Source organism: Eretmochelys imbricata, chromosome 9, assembly GCF_965152235.1.
Source record: "Eretmochelys imbricata isolate rEreImb1 chromosome 9, rEreImb1.hap1, whole genome shotgun sequence".
In the NCBI taxonomy this organism is placed as follows: Eukaryota; Metazoa; Chordata; order Testudines; family Cheloniidae; genus Eretmochelys; species Eretmochelys imbricata.
Genome location: NC_135580.1, coordinates 54053508 through 54076289, shown reverse-complemented (window position 1 = coordinate 54076289; position 22782 = coordinate 54053508). Strand labels below are relative to the sequence as shown.

The 22782-nt window shown below is 40.5% G+C and overlaps 1 protein-coding gene across 2 annotated transcripts in view; it reads left to right on the top strand.

The window, feature by feature from the left end:
* Positions 1-22782, top strand: part of PAK2 (p21 (RAC1) activated kinase 2) — a 77556-nt gene that overhangs the window by 33820 nt on the left and 20954 nt on the right. For both annotated transcript variants that reach the window (XM_077826284.1, XM_077826283.1), the window contains 7 exons: positions 9685-9895; positions 15294-15394; positions 16234-16384; positions 17342-17373; positions 19120-19227; positions 20867-20996; positions 21811-21874. In XM_077826284.1, the coding sequence (XP_077682410.1) occupies positions 9709-9895; positions 15294-15394; positions 16234-16384; positions 17342-17373; positions 19120-19227; positions 20867-20996; positions 21811-21874 (773 nt within the window). In that variant the 5' untranslated portion in view covers positions 9685-9708. The remainder of the gene's footprint in view (positions 1-9684; positions 9896-15293; positions 15395-16233; positions 16385-17341; positions 17374-19119; positions 19228-20866; positions 20997-21810; positions 21875-22782) is intronic.

Below are 22782 nucleotides of genomic sequence, written 5' to 3'. Positions count from 1 at the left end.
TGAAATGGATATGACTGAGTCTGTCTGGGCAAAAATTAAATTGGGGAAGAAAACTATTAGAGCCTCCCCTGGGATAGTGCTTGGGGTGTGCTATAGACCGCCGGGATCTAATTTGGATATGGATAGAGCCCTTTTTAATGTTTTTAATAAAGTAAATACTAATGGAAACTGTGTGATCATGGGAGACTTTAACTTCCCAGATATAGACTGGAGGACGAGTGCTAGTAATAATAATAGGGCTCAGATTTTCCTAGATGCGATAGCTGATGGATTCCTTCAGCAAGTAGTTGCTGAACCGACTAGAGGGGATGCTATTTTAGATTTGGTCTTGGTGAGTAGTGAGGACCTCATAGAGGAAATGGTTGTAGGGGATAATCTTGGCTCAAGTGATCATGAGATAATTCAGTTCAAACTGAATGGAAGGATTAACAAAAATAAATCTGCAACTAAGGTTTTTGATTTCAAAAGGGCTGACTTTCAAAAATTAAGGAAATTAGTTAGGGAAGTGGATTGGACTGAAGAATTTATGGGTTTAAAGGTAGAGGAGGCCTGGGATTATTTTAAATTAAAGCTGCAGAAGCTATCGGAAGCCTGCATCCCAAGAAAGGGGAAAAAATTCATAGGCAGGAGTTGTAGACCAAGCTGGATGAGCAAGCATCTTAGAGAGGTAATTAAGAAAAAGCAGAAAGCATATAGGGAGTGGAAGAAGGGAGGGATCAGTAAGGCAAGCTACCTTATTGAGGTCAGAATATGTAGGGATAAAGTGAGACAGGCTAAAAGTCAAGTAGAGTTGGACCTTGCAAAGGGAATTAAAACCAATAGTAAAAGGTTCTATAGTCATATAAATAGGAAGAAAACAAAGAAAGAAGAAGTGGGACCGCTAAAAACTGAGGATGGAGTGGAGGTCAAGGATAATCTAGGCATGGCCCAATATCTAAACAAATACTTTGCCTCAGTCTTTAATAAGACTAAAGAGGATCTTAGGGACAATGGTAGCATGATAAATGGGAATGAGGATATGGAGGTAGACATCACCATATCTGAGGTAGAAGCGAAACTCAAACAGCTTAATGGGACTAAATCGGGGGGCCCAGATAATCTTCATCCAAGAATATTAAAAGAATTGGCACAAGAAATTGCAAGCCCATTAGCAAGAATTTTTAATGAATCTGTAAACTCAGGGGTTGTACCGTATGATTGGAGGATTGCTAACATAGTTCCTATTTTTAAGAAAGGGAAAAAAAGTGATCCAAGTAATTATAGGCCTGTTAGTTTGACATCTGTAGTATGCAAGGTCTTGGAAAAAATTTTGAAGGAGAAGGTAGTTAAGGACATTGAAGTCAATGGTAAATGGGACAAAATACAACATGGTTTTACAAAAGGTAGATCGTGCCAAACCAACCTGATCTCCTTCTTTGAGAAAGTAACAGATTTTTTAGATAAAGGAAACGCAGTGGATCTAATTTACTTAGATTTTAGTAAGGCGTTTGATACGGTGCCACATGGGGAATTATTAGTTAAATTGGATAAGATGGGCATCAATAGGAATATTGAAAGGTGGATAGGGAATTGGTTAAAGGGGAGACTACAACGGGTCCTACTGAAAGGTGAACTGTCAAGTTGGAGGGAGGTTACCAGTGGAGTTCCTCAGGGATCGGTTTTGGGACCAATCTTATTTAATCTTTTTATTACTGACCTGGGCACAAAAAGTGGGAGTGTGCTACTAAAGTTTGCAGATGATACAAAGCTGGGAGGTATTGCTAATTTAGAGAAGGACAGGGATACCCTACAGGAGGATCTGGATGACCTTGTAAACTGGAGTAATAGGAACAGGATGAAATTTAATAGTGAGAAGTGTAAGGTCATGCATTTAGGGATTAATAACAAGAATTTTAGTTATAAGCTAGGGACGCATCAACTAGAAGTAACGGAGGAGGAAAAGGACCTTGGAGTATTGGTTGATCATAGGATGACTATGAGCTGCCAATGTGATATGGCTGTGAAAAAAGCTAATGTCGTCTTGGGATGCATCAGGAGAGGTATTTCCAGTAGGGATAAGGAGGTTTTAGTACCGTTATATAAGGCACTGGTGAGACCTCACCTGGAGTACTGTGTGCAGTTCTGGTCTCCCATGTTTAAGAAGGATGAATTCAAACTGGAACAGGTACAGAGAAGGGCTACTAGGATGATCCGAGGAATGGAAAACTTGTCTTATGAAAGGAGACTCAGGGAGCTTGGCTTGTTTAGCCTAACTAAAAGAAGGCTGAGGGGAGATATGATTGCTCTCTATAAATATATCAGAGGGATAAATACCAGAGAGGGAGAGGAATTATTTAAACTCAGTACCAATGTGGACACAAGAACAAATGGATATAAACTGGCCACTAGGAAATTTAGATTAGAAATTAGACGAAGGTTTCTAACCATCAGAGGAGTGAAGTTTTGGAATAGCCTTCCGAGGGAAGTAGTGGGGGCAAAAGATCTATCTTGCTTTAAGATTAAACTCGATAAGTTTATGGAGGAGATGGTATGATGGGATAACATGGTTTTGGTAATTAAATATTCATGGTAAATAGGCCCAATGGCCTGTGATGGGTTTTAGATGGGGTAAGATCCAAGTTACCTGGGAAAGAATTTTCTGTAGTATCTGGCTGATGAATCTTGCCCATATGCTCAGGGTTTAGCTGATCGCCATATTTGGGGTCGGGAAGGAATTTTCCTCCAGGGCAGATTGGAAGAGGCCCTGGAGGTTTTTCGCCTTCCTCTGTAGCATGGGGCACGGGTCACTTGCTGGAGGATTCTCTGCTCCTTGAGGTCTTTAAACTACAATTTGAGGACTTCAATAGCACAGATATAGGTGTGAGGTTTTTTTTTGTAGGAGTGGTGGGTGAAATTCTGTGGCCTGCGTTGTGCAGGAGGTCAGACTAGATGATCATAATGGTCCCTTCTGACCTAAATATCTATGAATCTATGAAAACCGGCCCCAGGACCGACCCTTGGGGCACTCCACTTGATACCAGCTGCCAACTACACATCGAGCCATTGATCACTACCCATTGAGTCCGACAATCTCGCCAACTTTCTATCCACCTTATAGTCCATTCCTCCAGCCCATACTACTTTAACTTGCTGGTAAGAATACTGTGGGAGACCATGTCAAAAGCTTTGCTAAAGTCAAGGAACAACATGTCCACTGCCTTCCCCTCATCCACAGAGCTAGTTATCTCGTCATAGAAGACAATTAGATTAGTCAGGCATGACTTGCCCTTGGTGAATCCATGCCGACTGTTCCTGATCACTTTCCCCTTCTCTAAGTACTTCAGAGATGATGAGTGTACACAAAGATTTTGTGGGAGCTACTGGTTCTAGCAAAATGGAAGGTCTTTGAACAGCATGAATCCCTATTAAAGGGACAGTGCAGAGCAGGAGAAAAAACTGTATGTAGGCCTCTTGATAGTGCCAGATCTTATGTGCCGGGAATAAATGACATAGGTGAAATTCAAGGGGCCTGTTCTCTATGGAACTTGGATAAAAATGTGCATATCTGTGGTGGTGAGGATACATGGAGTCACAACCCTAGTGCTATTGATTCGAGGACACCCATTTCGCAGAAAACAGATTTTATTTTAAATCCCTATTTAAAACCAATTTACCACCACTTGACAGATGTCTATATGGAATGTTGTTAGAATAAAAATGAGACGTCAATTTGCATAGGCCTCATTGTTTTCAAATATTGTCAATAATTATGTGTGATTGAAGACATGCCAAACAGAGCTAGTTGAACACTTTTCATTTGAATGATTTTCTGACAAAAATGCCTCTTTTGGAGAACCAAAAGTTTCTGTGGGAAATGTTAGTTGTGCCAAGAAATTCAAATTTCTGCTGGAAAAATTGAAATGGCAGATCCCTGCCAGAAAGACACTTGTCAATTTCACTTTCCCCCAGTGAAACTGACCAAAAAAAAGCTTTCCTGGAAGGCCAAGGCCCCGATCCTCTACCTCCTGTGTCCCTCTGTCATCCTCCAAGCGAGGCTCTGAGTGGCCAGGCTCTGCCTGGGAATGAAACTGACAAGAACCATGCAGGCAAGCAGCCAGGAAGGCAAACATTTCTGTTTCAGTTCTCCTGAAAAAGGGACTTTTTCTTGAAAACCCTTCTCAGGAACAAATACAGCTGCTGGAGAGGCAAGGATCTCAGCAACTCAGGCTTCCCTCTCTGTTCCAGGGCTGGAGATGCACAGAAGGATAAGCTCTGTGATTGACAGACGGCAGTGAACAATAGAAGCTTCAGATATGCCAGTAACTTCTCCTTAGCTAGGCTCCTCAGTACATGCTTTGAGGGTAATTTACTTCAAGGTTTTTCTTCAAATATTCTGTCTGGTACAGAAAGGAAGGCCAAACTCTCCTTTTTGTAAAGGAGTTGTACTACCTGCCATTGCTCGTTCAGATTTTCTTTCAATACTGCTGTTTTCACACTTGAAAAATTAATGTAAAGCAGCAACGGCGGGAGATGGGACACTAGAGGGTGAGGGCTCTGACTTACTACAGAGAATTACTTCCCAGGTATCTGTGTGGTGGGTCTTGCCAAATTGCTCAGGGTCGGTCTAATAGCTATATTTGGAGTCAGGAAAAAACGGTTACTCACTCCTCGTAACTGTTGTTTTTCAAGAAGTGTTGTTCATGTCCATTCCAGTCAGGTGTGTGTGCACGCACATGCACGGTTGTTGGATCATATTAAAGAAGTTCTGTATTAAAATCACAAATGAGTTGGATTCCCCACAGTTTAAATTCCAGGGTATTACTAATTAAGAGGTCTCTTGGTTTTTGGTGCTGTTTCTCTCCCTCTCTGTGTGGAACTTGCAAGCTGCTAATTGTGTTAGTACATTCTAAGACAGTCTGTTTTCAAAGCAATTCTTTGTAACAACAACTACTCACACAGAGAGACACTCAAAGCAATACTCTAACAGAAACAGCACCCAGAGACTCCCCACCCTTTTGTTGTATTCATCTCGCTTTAACAATTGTGATTAAAATAGAGATAGAGGATTTATGTGGATGGATGTTTGGTGCGGATAATAACTGAATGATCAGGGAGGTGCCAGCCTAAGAATCCAGTGTCCATCAGCTGAAGAAGGCATCGAGTGGAAATAACCAGAGGACCCCCCGGAGGGCAGACTGGAATCCACCCAACAGCCACAAGAATGGGAGAACCAAAGAACAAGATAACATCTGGCAGCACGGAGCCGTCAGGAATGTGCTATCTGCTGGTTGATTCAGCCACAGCATGATGAAGCAATTCCCATAGACTGGCATAGGAAGAAATTCCTATAAAAATGGACTCTAGAAAGTGAGAACTTTGGGGTCTGATTCTGCAAACCAACTTCCAGGAGCATCAAATGAGCATCTGACAAGGCCCTGGCTCCTCCTCATGTCCAGGCCAACTAGCCAGTAGCTTGGCATGAGCAACTCTAAGGCTGGTAACTATGATAACAACCTTGCAGAACCTGTGTGTGTGTGTGTGTGTGTGAATAAATATGAGATTGAATGGAATGTTATAGCTATAACTAACTGCTTGCTATGATTCTTTCTGTATTCACAATAAATGTGGCATTTTGCCTTTTCCCCTTTAATAAGATGCTGCTGGCTTTTATTTTATTGGTATAATACAGTGGCTGGAAGATTTTTCCCCATAGCAGCATCTGTCGGGTCGGTCTGGGCGCTCCCTGGAGTCACACCTTCATGACCGCTACAGACTAGGGACCGAATGGCTAGGCAGCAGTTCTGCAGAAAAGGACCTAGGGGTTACAGTGGACGAGAAGCTGGATATGAGTCAACAGTGTGCCTAGTTTCCAAGAAAGCCAATGGCATTTTGGGATGTATAAGTAGGGGCATTGCCAGCAGATCGATTGACGTGATCGTTCCCCTCTATTCGACATTGGTGAGGCCTCATCTGGAGTACTGTGTCCAGTTTTGGGCCCCACACTACAAGAAAGATATGGATAAATTAGAGAGAGTCCAGCAGAGGGCAACAAAAATGATTAGGGGACTGGAACACATGACTTATGAGGAGAGGCTGGGGGAAGTGGGATTGTTTAGTCTGCGGAAGAGAAGAATGAGGGGGATTTTATAGCTGCTTTCAACTACCTGAAAGGGGGTTCCAAAGAGGGTGGATCTAGACTGTTCTCAGTGGTAGCTGATGACAGAACAAGGAGTAATGGTCTCAAGTTGCAGTGGGGGGGGAGGGGGGGGTTAGGTTGGATATTAGGAAAAACTTTTTCACTAGGAGGGTGGTGAAACACTGGAATGCATTACCTAGGGAGGTGGTGGGATCTCCTTCCTTAAAAGTTTTTAAGGTCAGGCTTGACAAAGCCCTGGCTGGGATGATTTAGTTGGGGATTGGTCCTGCTTTGAGCAGGGGGTTGGACTAGATGACCTCCTGAGGTCCCTTCCAACCCTGATATTCTATGATTCCCTACCTTGAAATAATGAAATTTTGGAATTCTGTTGCCTCAGGATGTACATGTTGGAAAATACAGAGGGTCCTGCGTACAGCTACAAAAATCTGAATGCATCGATAAACTCAGCAAACCTTTGGGCTTTGAAAAAGTCACCTGAATCTAAACTACTAAATCTCCACTGTATTCAGATACTGCAATCATATCTATTCCTACCTCGACAGAGAAAAGTGTCTGAAGACAGATTCTTCTAGGTAGATATTACACAGCATTGACAGCTGTCCCACGTCAATCTCTCAATAGAGAGGGACAACTAGCAACTGTCCAGTTTACCGTTAAGGTACTGGACCCTTGCATAGTACTAACTGGCATTGTAAAGATATTTGTAGAGAAACTATATTGCTTAGATATTTATGGCAACAATTTACGCTCTATTTCAGAGTACATGATATATGACATTACACTCTTGTGGTCTTTGAAGTGAGCCTGCTTTGTTTAGTAGTTAGGAACTGGCACTATACAGCACTCATTGGTGAGAGGCTAGATGATGGCATTCAGTTTATAGTTTCTCTGCCAAGAACATGTCAACGTACAAAGATGCTATACAGCATAATATCTGTGATATGAAAATAAGATGTGTTGATAAAAGATGTCGTACACATTTTACCCTGACTCCTTTAAATGTCATTGAAAATAGTTGCTCTACTGGTGTGCCTAGGATCAGTCCAGTTCTGCACCAGTGTAGTAAAGTTTGCTAACAGTTTGGTGAACTGGGTGAAGACCAGTGGGGCATCCGTTTTTCACACAGTTTTTGGGAGGGAGAAGAGAGGTGCTTGGCATGGTTTTCTTAGTGAAGACAGAGAGAGTTGCAGGAATAATGAGGGAGCCATTTGCTTCTCAGTTATCACCAAAATGCAATTTAGTAAGCACTTTAATTCACAGTGTATGTTTTCTATTAGTTTGCTCCATATTTCATTATGAGTATGGACTGTAAAAATCAGCAGGCTATTATGGAGGGGGGGAATCCTGTGTAGGTTTTCCCAAATGTGGAACTTCTCACCTAGGTGCTGGCTTTCCTTGGCCTTTCTCCATTTTAGTATTAATGGAGGCATTTGAACATAAGGACACCACCACTTTTTTTAATAAGAATCCCAGTAGCAGCCAAGCACTAGTAGCCCTCAACATTGTGCCTGTGTTCTAGCTCAATTGTCTCAATTACTTGAATAATCAAGAAGCTAAGAGCATTGGTTTCTCTTTGTCTTGCAAGAGACAAGAAGCTCTGTCTTGTCATTTGAGCAGCTCCTATTTACTTTAACGGTCAAACATTTCTTAAAAAACAAAATGCTAAATTCTCGGGCAATTAACAGTTCAGGGATCCTTCCTGTTGCTCGCTGCCTTTAATTCTTCTTCATCTTGTGTTCATCCCGTCTGGTTTGTACCACCCACCCAATTTTAACATTACCTCCTACAATTTGCAAAAATTCTTATCCACAAAAATCAGGTTAACAAATTACTAGAGTATCAAATCTCATTTATTAAAAAAAACCCATTTCAAGCAACCTCTTAGTAATTATGAATATACTTTTGCAAATTTTAGGCAATGTAACTCTGGGATGAGAGTGAGTGAAGGTTTAAGAACTGGGAAAATTGAATTGTCTGGGTCTCTAACTGTTCATTTGCAGATTTTTCATCTTAAAGCATTAATGCTTTTTTTTCTTTAAATAAAATGTGTACATTGTACAGTCAGTTCAAGCAATCAAACCTTTTGGGATCCAGCCGAATTAAAGGCACTGTAGACATTCAAGGCTATTATCGCTATCGCTTGTGGAAATCCTACCACGTAAAATTTCCTGCTGAAGAACAATAAAAAATTGTTTCAGCATGCTCCCAAGTTTGAATATTTTCTTAATTGACAATGTTTCGGTATTGATGCTAAATGCTTCAGTAATCATAGCTGCTTTTCAGTCTGGGTCAATTACTTTTTGCTGAGAGAGCACCTTTCATTCAAGAATCTTGAAGCATTTCCCAGAGGTGAGAAGACCCATTTTACAACTGGGAAATGAAGGCAAAATGACTTTCAGTAGTGGAACTGGCTGGTTTCAGATGACATTTATTACTGATGTATATTAAGCCACTTCCAGCCTCATCCATAAGACAGCTGAAGGCATGCTTTTGAGGTAGAGTTCAGTCACATTTAACCAATGGTTATTTTGGAAGGACATGGTAGCTTTTCTGGCCAGGTTTTCTTTCAGTCATTCCTTTTCCATTGAATAGGGGTAGTGTGTCTTGTAAGGGATTTGTATTGGAGGTGTTGCTTCTAGGGCGCATATAAAAGGTCTTTCTGTTTGTATCATTCATAAGTGGTGGCTGCTGGAATTATTGTAATTGGTCTTTTCTATATCTGCCTTCTGTGATTCTGTTTAGTTTGACTTTTTGACATGGTTTACTTTTGGGACTTCTCTTGCAGTCTGATGTACCAAGAAGGTAGTCAGAATATGTAAAAGTAGGCCATTCAAAAGTAGGTAGTAGCAAATGTGCTTCTAGGCAGAGAGGAGGAACACTATTTTCATTTAATGTCTACTTTAGTGTTAGCTAAGTGTTTGTCATTGTGTGAGATCTAAATGCTGTCCCTGCCGCAAAGAGCTTGCATTATAAATAGGCTTGGCAAAATTCAATTTTTTAAAATTTCAAGAGATATTGATGTTTGGTTTTAAGCATTTTGATTATTGATTTAAATTTTCACAGTTGCAGGAAATTATGGTGGGGGTCAGACAATTGTTTAACAGTAGATGTTGAGATTCAAGAGGTTAAAACTTTATAACAGTTGAAACACAAATGATCAACACCACATTTCAAAATATACAAAGCAAATATGCTTAAATCAAACTCTAAGTACTCAAGCAGCATTTTCCTTTCTTTGCCTATCTGTAAATTTTTATTATTGATGAAAATATATTTGTCAGTTTGTGTACGGGGAAATTGACATTTACAACACCTAGAGATAAAAATATCCTTCCAAGCCTAATTATAAAATGGATAAGAAAAGACTTGGAGATTTAGATGATGGTGTTAGCTTAGTTAACATGCCTAATACACCTTCAAGAGGAAGTGCATCCTTTGTAGTAAGTTTTTCTGGTAATTTTGGAAGGAATCCAGCATTTGTTTCTAGTGTTTTTGTTACCTTACGTTTGCCAGTCATGTTTATACTTGTTTCCTATTTTCCATTTCAGGGTTTTGTCTAGCCATTAAGAGCCATGTCTGATAACGGAGAAATGGAAGATAAGCCACCAGCCCCTCCCGTTCGAATGAGCAGTACTATCTTCAGTTCAGGGGGCAAAGACCAGTTGTCTACCAACCACAGCTTGAAACCTCTGCCGTCTGTACCAGAAGAGAGAAAACCTAGGAACAAAATCATCTCCATCTTCTCTGGCACTGAGAAAGGTAAGATACCTCAGAGCAGACAAAACCATCTTCCATGAGTAGTGGATACGTTTCTCCTTGCTCTTTCATTTGGCTGTGCAAGTGTTGCAAACACACACTAATCTTCATATCATGGACTTGAGTATCAGATCTCATTATTCTAGTCTTTCCAACTGCAGATGGTACCTCCTTTAAGGAAGTGCTAATGTCCAGAACACACATTTGATTTGGCTAAGAGGAAACTTTCCTTTGCATCTCGAGGCCCTTAAACGTGGAGTATTGCAGGGAGAAACACTAAAACTAAGTTGGTAGATGGTAGAAAACCCCTCCAAAATAAAATTCCATTCTACCATCTTAAATCACCCTTCAGAAAACTCCTTTTACCCTCTGTTCCCCTTACTTTTCATAGTGTCTGCTTTTTGTCTCTAGTCCTACACTTGGGTTATAAGCCTTTTATGTTACGTGCATGTATAGTGCAGTGGGTTCCTGATCCTTGGTCTCCTTTTGGAGCCTCTGTGTGCCATTGCAATGCAAATAAATAACGAACTAGCCTTTCCTCTTCCACGTGCACCCCATTTATAAAATTGTATTTGATCAAGATCTTCCCAAAGCCTAATAAGTTACAGCCCTGGAAGCTTGTTTTAGCCTTAACTTAAATTTCCCCGCATTTCAGAACTGTAGGGAAAAAAATTAAAATCACAGAATTAATTTGCTAACAGGATATATACCAAGTAAATCCTGACACAGTGTAATCTGAGTCTCCTTTAGACATAATATATTGCTGAACCTTTTAGAATTGAATTGATTTTTTTGCCTGGGTATTCTCCTTAGGAGATTACTATATCTGCTAAGCATGTGTTTAAAAAATACTAAAGTATGTACAAATATCTGAGAATTAGAAATCCTCACTGTAGAGAAGCAAATATTTAGACATTAAAATAGAGCTATTTTAAATGTATTATCATCAGTGTGGTTGGATTTTGTGGGTGAGGGACTAGAGCAGAGGTGGGCAAACTACGGCCCGTGGGCCACATCTGGCCCGCGGGACTGTCCTGCCTGGCCCCTGAGCTCCTGGCTGGGGAGGCTAGCCCCCAGCCTCTCCCCTGCTGTCTCCCCTCCCCTGCAGCCTCAGTGTGCCACGCCACCAGTGCTCTGGCCCACCGCTCCTGCCGGGCAGCGTGGGCGGTGTGGTTGGCTGTGGCTCCTGCTGCTCTGAGCAGCCTGGTGGGGGGGAGCCCGCAGGAGGCCCCCGCGGGGGCAGTCAGGGGACAGGAAGCAATGGGGCTTGGATAGGCATGGGAATCCTGGTGGGCTGTCAGGGAGTGTGGATAGGGGTCGGGGCAATCGGGGGGTGGGGGGGTGTTGGATAGGGGTTGGGGTCCCGGCGGGTAGTTAGGGCCAGGGGTCCTGGGAGGGGGCGGTCAGGGGACAAGGAGCAGGGCGGGGGTTGAGAGTTTTGAGGGTGGTGGGAAGTGGGAGGGGGCAGATATGGGGCAGGGGCCAGGCTGTTTGGGGAGGTACAGCCTTCCCTACCCGGTCCTCCATACAGTTTTGCAATGCCGATGTGGTCCTCGGGCCAGAAAGTTTGCCCACCCTTGGTCTACAGTAACATGTTACTATCTGATATTATTACTAGGAACGCAGTTTTAGCCTCACTGTTTTTACTTCCATTTAATATATTTCCTCCTAATGCCTCCTGGTTCTGCTCTTCCCCTCCCTGCTTCTTCTTATGCCTGATATACCCAGCGGCACTGTTTCAGTCATGCTGACACAGGTTTCATCACATTGCTTGGAAAGACTTTTTTCCTCTAATAATTTATTCACCATATTGAGTCTTTTCCCCTAAGGCAGTTCTTTCTTCACGCATCTGTCTGTTCCAATAGCAGTCAGTTCGTGACTATGCTTTACCTCTTAGAAGAAACCCCAGAGGCAGGATCATGCATATTCATAGAATAGCTTTCAGTATTCTTCTGGAGTTTCTCTACAATGGATAACAGGCATTAACTGGTATATTTTTGGGAGTGGAGTATGTATTCTGGAATAAGGTCACTTTTATTCTGGAATAGTGTCCAGACAAGAAAGTCATCCAGCAGCTGTGGTGGTCAGTTTCCCTGTGTAGACAAGCCCTCAACAGTTAAGACCTTGTCTACTCTAACGGGGAAAGTCGATCTAAGCTACACAACTTGAGTTACTTGAATAGCGCTCAGAGGGATAGTGAGTTCCGTGCCTTACTGAGGTAAATCCTGAGCAACTGAAATCAGTTTGTGGGAGATCAGAGCCTTAGTTTAAGGTGTGTACAAGACAAATTAGAAGAACCAAGTGATGTTATAAAATGCCGGGTTTTTCAAGATCCCAGATTTGGAGCACTAACCCTACCCCTCACCTCTATGAGGGACTGCAAATTTCAAGACAGTCCGAGTCGGTGTGAGGATGTAGAGCATGTAGAATTAATTGTCTTTTAAAAAGTAATTGACTCTCAACCTTAATTCCAACACCCCACTATAACTATAGCGCCTCTAGTGTGGTGCAGTCCTGTCAAAATAAGTATTTGGTGTGTTCACTCAGCGTTGGTATTCTACTTGTTGGTTTTTTAAGTGATCGTCCTTGGAATAAGTCAGAACAAGCACGTACTGTGTCATGTTTTCATGCAAGCCAGAAACTGCAGCAGTTCTTTTGCCATATTACTTGGCTTTGTATATAGTGTTAAAAACTTGCAATAAGAAAATAAGCATTCTACACTTTGGCTCCAGACATTTGGTCATGCTAATGTGTACTATGCGTATTTGCTGGCTTTCTTGCATGGAATATTTATTAGTGGCTAAGCCAAGATTTCTTCAGTGTAATTTGGAGCATTTTTAGTGTTTTTTGATATTTTATAATCAGCTGTTATGGTTTTCTGAAGTGAGCTGTAGCTCACGAAAGCTTATGTTCAAATAAATTTGTTAGTCTCTAAGGTGCCACAAGTACTCCTTTTCGGTTTTCTCCAGGATTTTACATTTCTGCTTGTTTTGCTCCCCATTAGCACCACCTTGAAAGATCCTGTATTTTAACTTCCATCTGAGCAGTGCTGTGTACATGTCTTGCTCTCAAGCCTTTCAACCATGAGGGTAATTGGAAAATGGCCTGAGGTGTGCTCCCTCCTTTCCAGAACATTACTACTTCTGCAACACTCTAAGCTCCCGTTAGCGCTGAGAATATGCGACCATATCTTAAACCGATTTGTGGTTTGAAACAAAGGAGTCACGCTGTACTAAAGGAAGTCCCTTTTAAATACAGAACTGTAATGCAAATATAATCAGAGGTTCAGAAATAGTGTGGCCTCACAGTGGCCTTGTTAATTGAGCCCTCAAGTACCTGCTGCCAAAGTATGACTCATTGATCCAGCTTCTTGGCTGAGTTCTGCTGCCTGCATTTGTTTAAAGTGTTTCTGTGGTCTGTTGTTCATGTGGGTGGAGCAATGGTTCTTAGAGTCTTTGCCCAGTGTACTAATCAGATGTGTATTTGATTGAAAGAAGAAGGGTTTATTTGTGTAGCACATGCCTGGGGATTTGAACACCATGTCCTCTAGAAGCCATCAAATGCTTCAAACCTGCAGTCTTTCTGTTTCCACACAATTAGCAGCAAAAGGTTGGGCAAGGAGTGATGCTCTCTAATGCTTTCAAATAAAGAGATAATCCAGTTTTCCTAATCCTGTAGTTGAAGTATTTTTCTTTATAAGAGCATTTGACAATCCATTTACATTTTGGCTTCCAGACCTGTGCAGCCATATTAAAGATATCCTGTTTATAACAGCAATGTCTTCCAATGTATTGTTCAGCTGTAGGCAGGCCACATGGCTTTTCAGTTCTAAGTATAGTCTTTAATTCCCTCTTTCCTTTCCTGTTAGTGTGAGGGTCTGTACAATCGGAAATACAGTAAAAGCTGGTAATTAGAAACAAATCCTCAGATAGCTCCATATTTGAGTGAATACCCAACTGTGAAACCCCAATGGATAAAGTCTTATTTTCATTAACCATTGACTGGCCCACTTTGCTCAACCCTAGCATGTGCTGTTCTCCATATTTCTGCATCTCCATAGGCACATTACAGATAAAGTTGAGGTGGTGCTACTTGAGTTGCTTATAACTTAACTTTTTTTTTCATTTCCTGGACTGAAATTTAACATAATCCTTCATCTTAAGGTGATTTTAAAACAAAGTAAATGTAATTTGAGCTGCAGTGTTTATTTTAAAACTTATAGTGTCGCCTTCACTGAGAAGCTTATTTTGTTTGGAAACTTGTAAAGCAATAATTAAGTCAGACAGAAATAGGTATTTAACAATTGGTGCTGTGAATGCACTGTACTTCATTTATTATAATAAGCACAATGTGGTATTATTACTGGATTTATGCACTAGAATAAATGTAGCTGTTTATCAGTAAGTGGACCTAGTGTCAGAATCTGCAGTCGTTTCCGAGATCACACATTGAACATATCTGATGGTAGGTCAGGCTCCCCCATGCCCTGTTACCCAGTCCCCTCTCTTCAAAGAGATCATGAAAGCCTCACCCACCCTCATTTCTCCCTACACTAGGGAGTGACCACTAAAGGACACATACTCTTCCTGGGAGGAAGAAGAGGGTTGTGGAAGCAGCAGTCAGTGCCTCTGGCTTTCCTGTGGTGTCACTAACTTAATTGTGGGTATATTTTTTAGTTTAAAGGAGACTTGGAGTTTGTGGAGGAGATAATATAAAAGTGGACCTTGAGCAGAGTACGGCCAGCTTAAAAAAAAAGGGGCAACGATGGAACTGATTTGTATTTAGTATTTTAATTTAAAAATATAAACAAAAAGGGAAGAGGCAAAGATTTTTGTAAAAAGCCTAAAATTAGACAGCAATGGAAATAATCTAATAGTTTGTTTAAGAAAATAGCTAATTTAAAAATGTAATTGAATCTGAATAAGGCTGTACACATAGTTCATCTATCTAACTGCATGATCTTATACCTATTAATCTTTCTGATTCATCACCCTTTTCCCCTTCTGTGGCTTGTTACACCCACTTTTGCATTTTGTCTTAAATGAGATACTCTTTGAGGCTGGAGACTTAGTGTTTTTTTTTTTTTTTTTTTTTTTTGCACCTGACACAATGGGGTCCTGATTCTGATTCAGATTTTGAGTGCTACTACAATATAAATAATAACTTTCAGTGCAGTGAGTTAGCAGTTCTTACACTGAAACTTAAACTAAAATTAAAATGTTGCAGGACAGTCTGCTCCATGCATTTATGAAATGTTCATGTCCAAATTTCAGAATAAATATAAAGAATATATTACTGCTCAAAGATTATCATTGTATTAAACAGGGATCTTGGGGATCTTCTGTCTTGTGACTGAATGTTCTCTGAATTTAAGTGGATGGTTTTCAATGTCGTGTTTTAGGAAGCAAGAAAAAGGAAAAGGAAAGGCCAGAAATTTCTCCTCCATCAGACTTTGAACACACCATCCATGTTGGCTTTGATGCTGTTACTGGAGAATTCACTGTAAGTATACCTGTCCTAGAGCTGTTCAGAAAGCCATAGGGTTCCTTGCTAAAGTGAGAATGTGTCACTTAAGAATAAGGTGTAAGTTAGTCTGTTACTCTCAGTCACAAAAAGAAAAGGAGGACTTGTGGCACCTTAGAGACTAACAAATTTATTTGAGCATAAGCTTCCGTGAGCTCACAAAAGCTTATGCTCAAATGAATTTGTTAGTCTCTAAGGTGCCACAAATCCTCCTTTTCTTTTTGTGGATACAGACTAACGTGGCTGCTACTCTGAAACCTGATCTCCGTCACAAGTCATTTACAATGCCTGCCACACCAAGACCTTCGTTGGTCTCTAGGTGTTACTTCACTATAAATGTTTAATATTAGTCACTGGAATCCTAATGCTTTACTTTATACCACATGGGAGAAACTTTAGTGAGAATTCCTATTAGCCTGTAGAAAAATGAAGTAGCCCCTTTGATTAGTTCACTTCCATTTACAATAGATATATACATAGAAAATCAGACTGAGTGATGAATGGGGAATGCTGATTTAATGTACCTCACTAGGAGAAGGGGGTGTGTAGGGGCAGGAGGCTGCGAGGAACACAACTTCTTCCTGAAGTGCCCCAGTAGGCTAGAAGACCTGATAGAGCTGTTGAATGTTTGTGCTAGCTTAACTGAAGGCTTGGTTTATATGGTCACCTACGCATGTTGAACTCAGTGACTGAAACCCCCACAACATTTGAGTCACTTAGAATCACAGATTAATGCTTACATGTGGAAAGAAAATCCATTCCGATTTTTTTTTAAATGACTTAAAAATATTACGTATTAAGGTTGTCTCCTGTTTCAGGGAATGCCAGAGCAATGGGCTCGATTGCTACAGACCTCAAATATCACCAAGCTAGAGCAGAAGAAGAACCCTCAGGCTGTACTAGATGTGCTGAAATTCTATGACTCCAAAGACACAGCAAAACAGAAGTACCTGAGCTTCTCCGCTCCAGGTGAGAGACAAGTACATACGAGACATTCAGAAGAAGAGTTTGGTTCTTACAGTCCAGTCTGCTCTTCCCTGTACGTCATTACTTAGAATTGGGAAGATAGGCCCATGCCAAAGAATCAAACTAGTATCTAATGGGTAAGGGACACTACTAAATAAAGGCTCCACTAAAGTTGCACTCTTTGTCCAGTCAGTTTCCTGTTTCAGGTGGGTAAGAGAACAAATGCAACAGGATAATTCAAAATGGCAGTACCACTCAGCTAAAATCAATTAATTAATGGCCTGTCTTTATGACGGTAGAACTATAAGATTGATTAACTGGTTGAGTTCTGTAGGGGTTATTACTCCCATTATCTCTAGTCAGAACATGCTTTCGGACAGTTACTGTGCAGTAACTTGCATTGACTCAACTTTCCCAAATGACAGGACCAAAGATTCAGTGTAACTTATCACTTCTAATGCAAGTTGTAGACAGATGTGTGTGAATGGCTGGAAAAAACATTTGACTGTGTTTTTCCAGTGTATGCAGTTCCTTTTAGCCGTTTAAATCAAAAAGATTTCCATTCTAAAAATAGCCTGGTGATAAGGGTTTGTCACATCTTTGCCTTATCAGTTTGGTCATAATCTTCTCTCTCGTATGCATATCAAAACCAATGCACAATTTGACAAAACAGTCTCAATTCAGGTGAGATCCAGTCATGTAGCAGGTCAGGATTTGAAATATATATTGCCTGACCTATGGGGGGGAAGAAGTTTTTGTAACACCTGTCTGCATCTAGTTAGGGAAATAGGTGTTTCATTCATCAACCATGAAAATTCACCTGGTTGGAAGCAGGGAAATCTCATGAACTGTCCATATTCCTGATGTGTTGCTCATGTTTTCTATAAAGTCCACTTTTATTATTATTTATTATTCCACTAATTATATATATTCACTTATTACTCTTCTTGCTGTTTTTAGAAAAAGATGGTTTCGCTTCAGGAACACCAGCAGTAAGTGTATTTATTATTGCTTGCACCTTTCCAGGCTTACTCAATTAGTGTTTTTCTTAATTAATTTAAATCTCATATTATATACTTCATAATAAATTGAGTAACATTTTATTGAACTGTATTTTTAACCGACGTTTCCCGCAGGAAACCAAGTGCCCAGTAGGGGGTTTAGTTTTAAGGATGTTTATGAATACTTCTGTGTCTGCTAAAAGCTTTCCATGGATGTCTGTATATTACTTAAAGAATGGTGAGAAATACTTAACATATGCTTCTAGCAACTTAGAGTAGTAGAAGAGGTAATTTAAATATTCAGATATGTCTTTTTTATACAAGTGTTGTTAAAATCATGAACAACATGATTCTTGACTTTAGCAAAGCTTTTGACACGGTCTCCCACAGTATTCTTGTCAGCAAGTTAAAGAAGTATGGGCTGGATGAATGCACTATAAGGTGGGTAGAAAGTTGGCTAGATTGTCGGGCTCAACGGGTAGTGATCAATGGCTCCATGTCTAGTTGGCAGCTGGTGCCAAGTGGGGTGCCCCAGGGGTCGGTCCTGGGGCCGGTTTTGTTCAATATCTTCATAAATGATCTGGAGGATGGTGTGGATTGCACTCTCAGCAAATTTGCGGATGATACTTAACTAGGAGGAGTGGTAGATACGCTGGAGGGCAGGGATAGGATACAGAGGGACCTAGACAAATTGGAGGATTGGGCCAAAAGAAATCTGATGAGGTTCAATAAGGATAAGTGCAGGGTCCTGCACTTAGGACGGAAGAACCCAATGCACCGCTACAGACTAGGGACCAAATGGCTAGGCAGCAGTTCTGCGGAAAAGGACCTAGGGGTGACAGTGGACGAGAAGATGGATACGAGTCAGCAGTGTGCCCTTGTTGCCAAGAAGGCCAATGGCATTTTGGGATGTATAAGTAGGGGCATAGCGAGCAGATCGAGGGACGTGATCGTTCCCCTCTTTTCGACATTGGTGAGGCCTCATCTGGAGTAGTGTGTCCAGTGTTGGTCCCCACACTACAAGAAGGATGTGGATAAATTGGAGAGAATCCAGCGAAGGGCAACAAAAATGATTAGGGGTCTGGAACACATGACTTATGAGGAGAGGCTGAGGGAAGTGGGATTGTTTAGTCTGCAGAAGAGAAGAATGAGGGGGGATTTGATAGCTGCTTTCAACTACCTGAGAGGTGGTTCCAGAGAGGATGGTTCTAGACTATTCTCAGTGGTAGAAGAGGACAGGACAAGGAGTAATGGTCTCAAGTTGCAGTGGGGGAGGTTTAGATTGGATATTAGGAAAAACTTTTTCACTCGGAGGGTGGTGAAACACTGGAATGCGTTACCTAGGGAGGTGGTAGAATCTCCTTCCTTGGAAGTTTTTAAGGTCAGGCTTAACAAAGCCCTGGCTGGGGTGATTTAATTGGGGATTGGTCCTGCTTTGAGCAGGGGGTTGGACTAGATGACCTCCTGAGGTCCCTTCCAACCCTGATGTTCTATGATTCTATGAACATATAGATCAATGAAATATAATAAACTAAATATTGTAATACATGTACTGATACTTTTGTGTGTCTCAGCATACTTACTTTAGTTCTAAACTGCTAAGAATTCCTGGATCCTCATTCTGAAAATGCCTTAAAACTCATAAGCTGATTAAAATTTTTGGGAAGAATAACAGCTTTGCTTCTAATATATTAATATTTTATTTCCATGTTATTCCATTCAACAACAAAAATATAGCCCAATGCCAAAGGTTCAGAGCCCTCAACAGCAGTAGCAGAAGATGATGACGATGATGAAGAGGTTCCTCCTCCGGTTATTGCCCCTCGACCAGATCATACGAAATCAGTGAGTATTTTTTTTTAATTTACTCTGGAATTTTTGCTTTTTTTTTTTACATTACTTTCTGTTCTATCTATTGCAGGTCCCTGCCCACCATAGATGGGGAAGTTTTTTATTATTTGCAAAATGTCACTTTAGTATATTAGTTTAATTTTAGAGGTCATGTTTTTTCCTAGGTATAGCTACCTCTCAGGTACCAGTTGGACCAGGAGTATCCAAATCAGTGCTATATTTTGCAGGGCTACATTGAAAAAATCCCAAATTTATTTCCTCATCCTCTAAAACACATTATAAGGAGGATCATTAGAAAACTTTACCAATGCCCCTAGCAAATCCCAGATATTGTGGATAATCTACATTTTTAAAAAACTTAAACTCACATGTTGTGTCCCTGATTTTTTTTCTATTATCCCATCACAAAAAACCCTCTGCATTGTAGTTAAGTCTGGGAATTTATTCCACCAACAAGAGTATTATTAGTACTAAATTTTATGTGAGAACTTAAACACTTAAATTCTTAGTTAAGCTTTAAGCACCATTTTTAAGTCCCCCCAACCTCCCTCCAGAGGACCCGCCCCCCCCCCCCCCCCGCTCCTATAAAGGCCAAATGTAATCTTCTCTTCCCTCTCTGCCACTGTTGCCTTGCTTTGTCTGAAGGGTAGGTATGGAATGTATACAATGTTCACAGAATATTGCTTTAAGGAATAGGCCACATGATATTTAAATAAGAATATAGGTGGAACATTACATGTCTAAAGATCTGTAAATATTGCCACATTAGCAAGTATAACTGTCAATTTATGTAATTTTTCAAATGGTGAACAGTTAGGTAGTTTAGTGGACACACGTGAACTGTCTTCTGCTCCCCAAGACCGAAAGATTTGGCTGTGCAAAGGTATCTGCTGCATCTTCATTTTAGTATAGCTTACTACTTCACAAAATCTCCTTTCAGATGATTTGTGCCACTGTTAAATAAAGAGCAGTTTATGGTGGGTGGGAATCATATAATGTGAGGAGAGACTGAAGAAATAAGAAAATGTACAAAGGATGAAGGGGCAGTTAAACCCTAGCCTCTATTCCAGCATATGGTGTAATAAGGAAGTCCTGTTAGAGAACAAATGGGTAGAAAGCCTTCCCTCCACCCTGCAAAAAAAGTGGAGATTAGACTACTGTGCTTAGTAATGTTTGTATTTCCAAATAACCTTTCAAATTAACAGTTTATGGAGGTGAGTACCAGACTCTTTAATTCATGCTTCTGCAGTGTTTGAAGAGATTTCCACCCAGTCTGGCAGAGCAAAGCAATGATGTACCAATTACATTGTAGAACAGCTTTTGCAATGAGTCCCCAGCTGTAGAAAAGAAGCTAGAGGCAACAGGGATCCCTTTCCTGAGTAAATAGACCCCTAGCCATCTGCAGTGTCCAGCAAGTCTCCAGGTCAGTGTTTCAGAATCAAGTAGTGTTGCAGCCACATTGGCTAGTGTTCAAAAGCAGCAGTTCTCAGAATGAGTGGCTCCTGGTTCCAAAAGTTTTAAGTGAAACAATGCTAGTGGTCAGATAAGAATTTATGGCACTTTTGAACCTGAAAGTCAGTGGTTGCAAAGAGAACTCTGAGTTCTAATAGTGAGTGTTCTTCTTTCACCACAGATTTACACACGGTCTGTAATTGACCCTATCCCTGCACCAGCTGGTGACTCTTGTGATAGTGCTGCCAAGTTGGCTGACAAGCAGAAAAAGAAGACCAAAATGTCAGATGAAGACATTATGGAAAAGCTACGTGAGTTGTAATTTTTTTTTAAAATACAAACTCCAGTATTGATGCTAATTATCAGTAATTCCATTATTTATATGGGAGGGGTCTGTGCAGACCTGATCAGCACATTGCTTTGAACTGATAATACCTACTGGAGTCTGTTACAGAAAAGACTGCAGATATCAAATCAGCATGATGAATGGTCTGAGGCTATCACAAAACAATCTGTACAGATGTTTGGTTGCACTTTCTGTTAGCCAGAAAATGGAGACAAATGACTGTCTTTTGACTAAGCCATCATCCCCATTTTTCATATAAGGGTGATGTAACCAAAAGACTTGGTTATTTTCTGTCATCTGCTAGTTGGGAGGAACTGTATTCAGGCATCTGGACTGGTCTTGAAGAATGGAAATTAACAAGTAAACAAAATTTCCCCGTTTGAAGCTGTTTTAGGGTCAATGTCGCACTTGTGGCACAGTGATCAGCTTCTACGGAGGTGTTCCTTTTAGTGCAGAATACAGTGGATTTTTGCTGTTCCTAATTCCATAACCTTCATAGATGCACTCATTCAGCAAACCAATGCCATTGTCTAGCACAAAGCAGGCAATGACTTAGTTTAGATAGGCAGTACAAATACTGGATTATTACTGATTCATCCCACAAATGTGTTACAAGTCACAAATGTCATACAGAAGAATATAATTTAATTGTATAAAAAGCTCTGTTTTTATTACCATAAGAATCAAAAGAAAAAAGCACACATCGTACTCTAATAAAAAGTGAAGAATGCTCCCTTAAATCACTGGTTGGCTTTATGTTTTGTGTGGAATTTTTTTAGGGACTATTGTGAGCATAGGAGATCCCAAGAAAAAATATACCAGATATGAAAAAATTGGGCAGGGGTGAGTATTTGTCGAGCTATCCAAAATTTTTCACTGAATGAACTAGTATTAAAGGTGTGATGTACTCTTGTACTTTTGCCGCTATTTATTAAAGCAGAAATGTCCGTGTACAAGCAGTAATAATCAGATGCAGGGGACTTCAAACAGTGATAGAAGTTTTGAATCTGTTCCTTTATGGGCCTCTGTGTGTGCATTAATGTCTCTTTGGAAACAGATCACTTTCTGGTGATACTGAATGGGAGTGAAAATGTATTAATTTAAGTTAACTTTTGTCTCTTTTCTCTTCTTCCCCTTCATGAGATAAACTTATCTGTTCTTTTAATGTTATGACTAGTGAAAAGCTGAGGGTGATAGAATTTAAGTTTTTCCTAATCCGGTCAAGGTGCTATCAATCTAGTGTAATTTGCTCTAGGTATTTCCATGAATCATTTCAACATAGAAGTTCAGTTGAAGGATGAATACTGGCAGAGCTTGCATAATTTGTTTTAATATAAATGTTGTTCTTACTGTGTTTGCATCCCCTCTAACAATATTTTGATATTTTGTGTGTATGTTGGGGATTGAGGGGTGAAATAGAATCCCCTTTAGAACTGACTGTCTGATTTATCCAATATTTGGGAATAGCACAAGGTATAGGGATTTGCATACACTGACATGCAAGAAAAGTAGTTTTCCTGTTACTGTGGAAGAGGCTGGTCCTGTGGTGACTAGTGTGCTCTTTCTGAGCTGGCTGGTATTTGTATTTAGTACTTTTTTATTTGAGTACTCCTTGAATGCCCTTCTTTCTTAAGAATATAGCTGCTATACCGGGTTGGACCATGGTCCATATTGCCAAGTATTTTGTTGCCAACAGTGACCCATTCCAGAACTTCAGGGAGAGAGTACAGAACAGGGTAATTAGGGAGTGA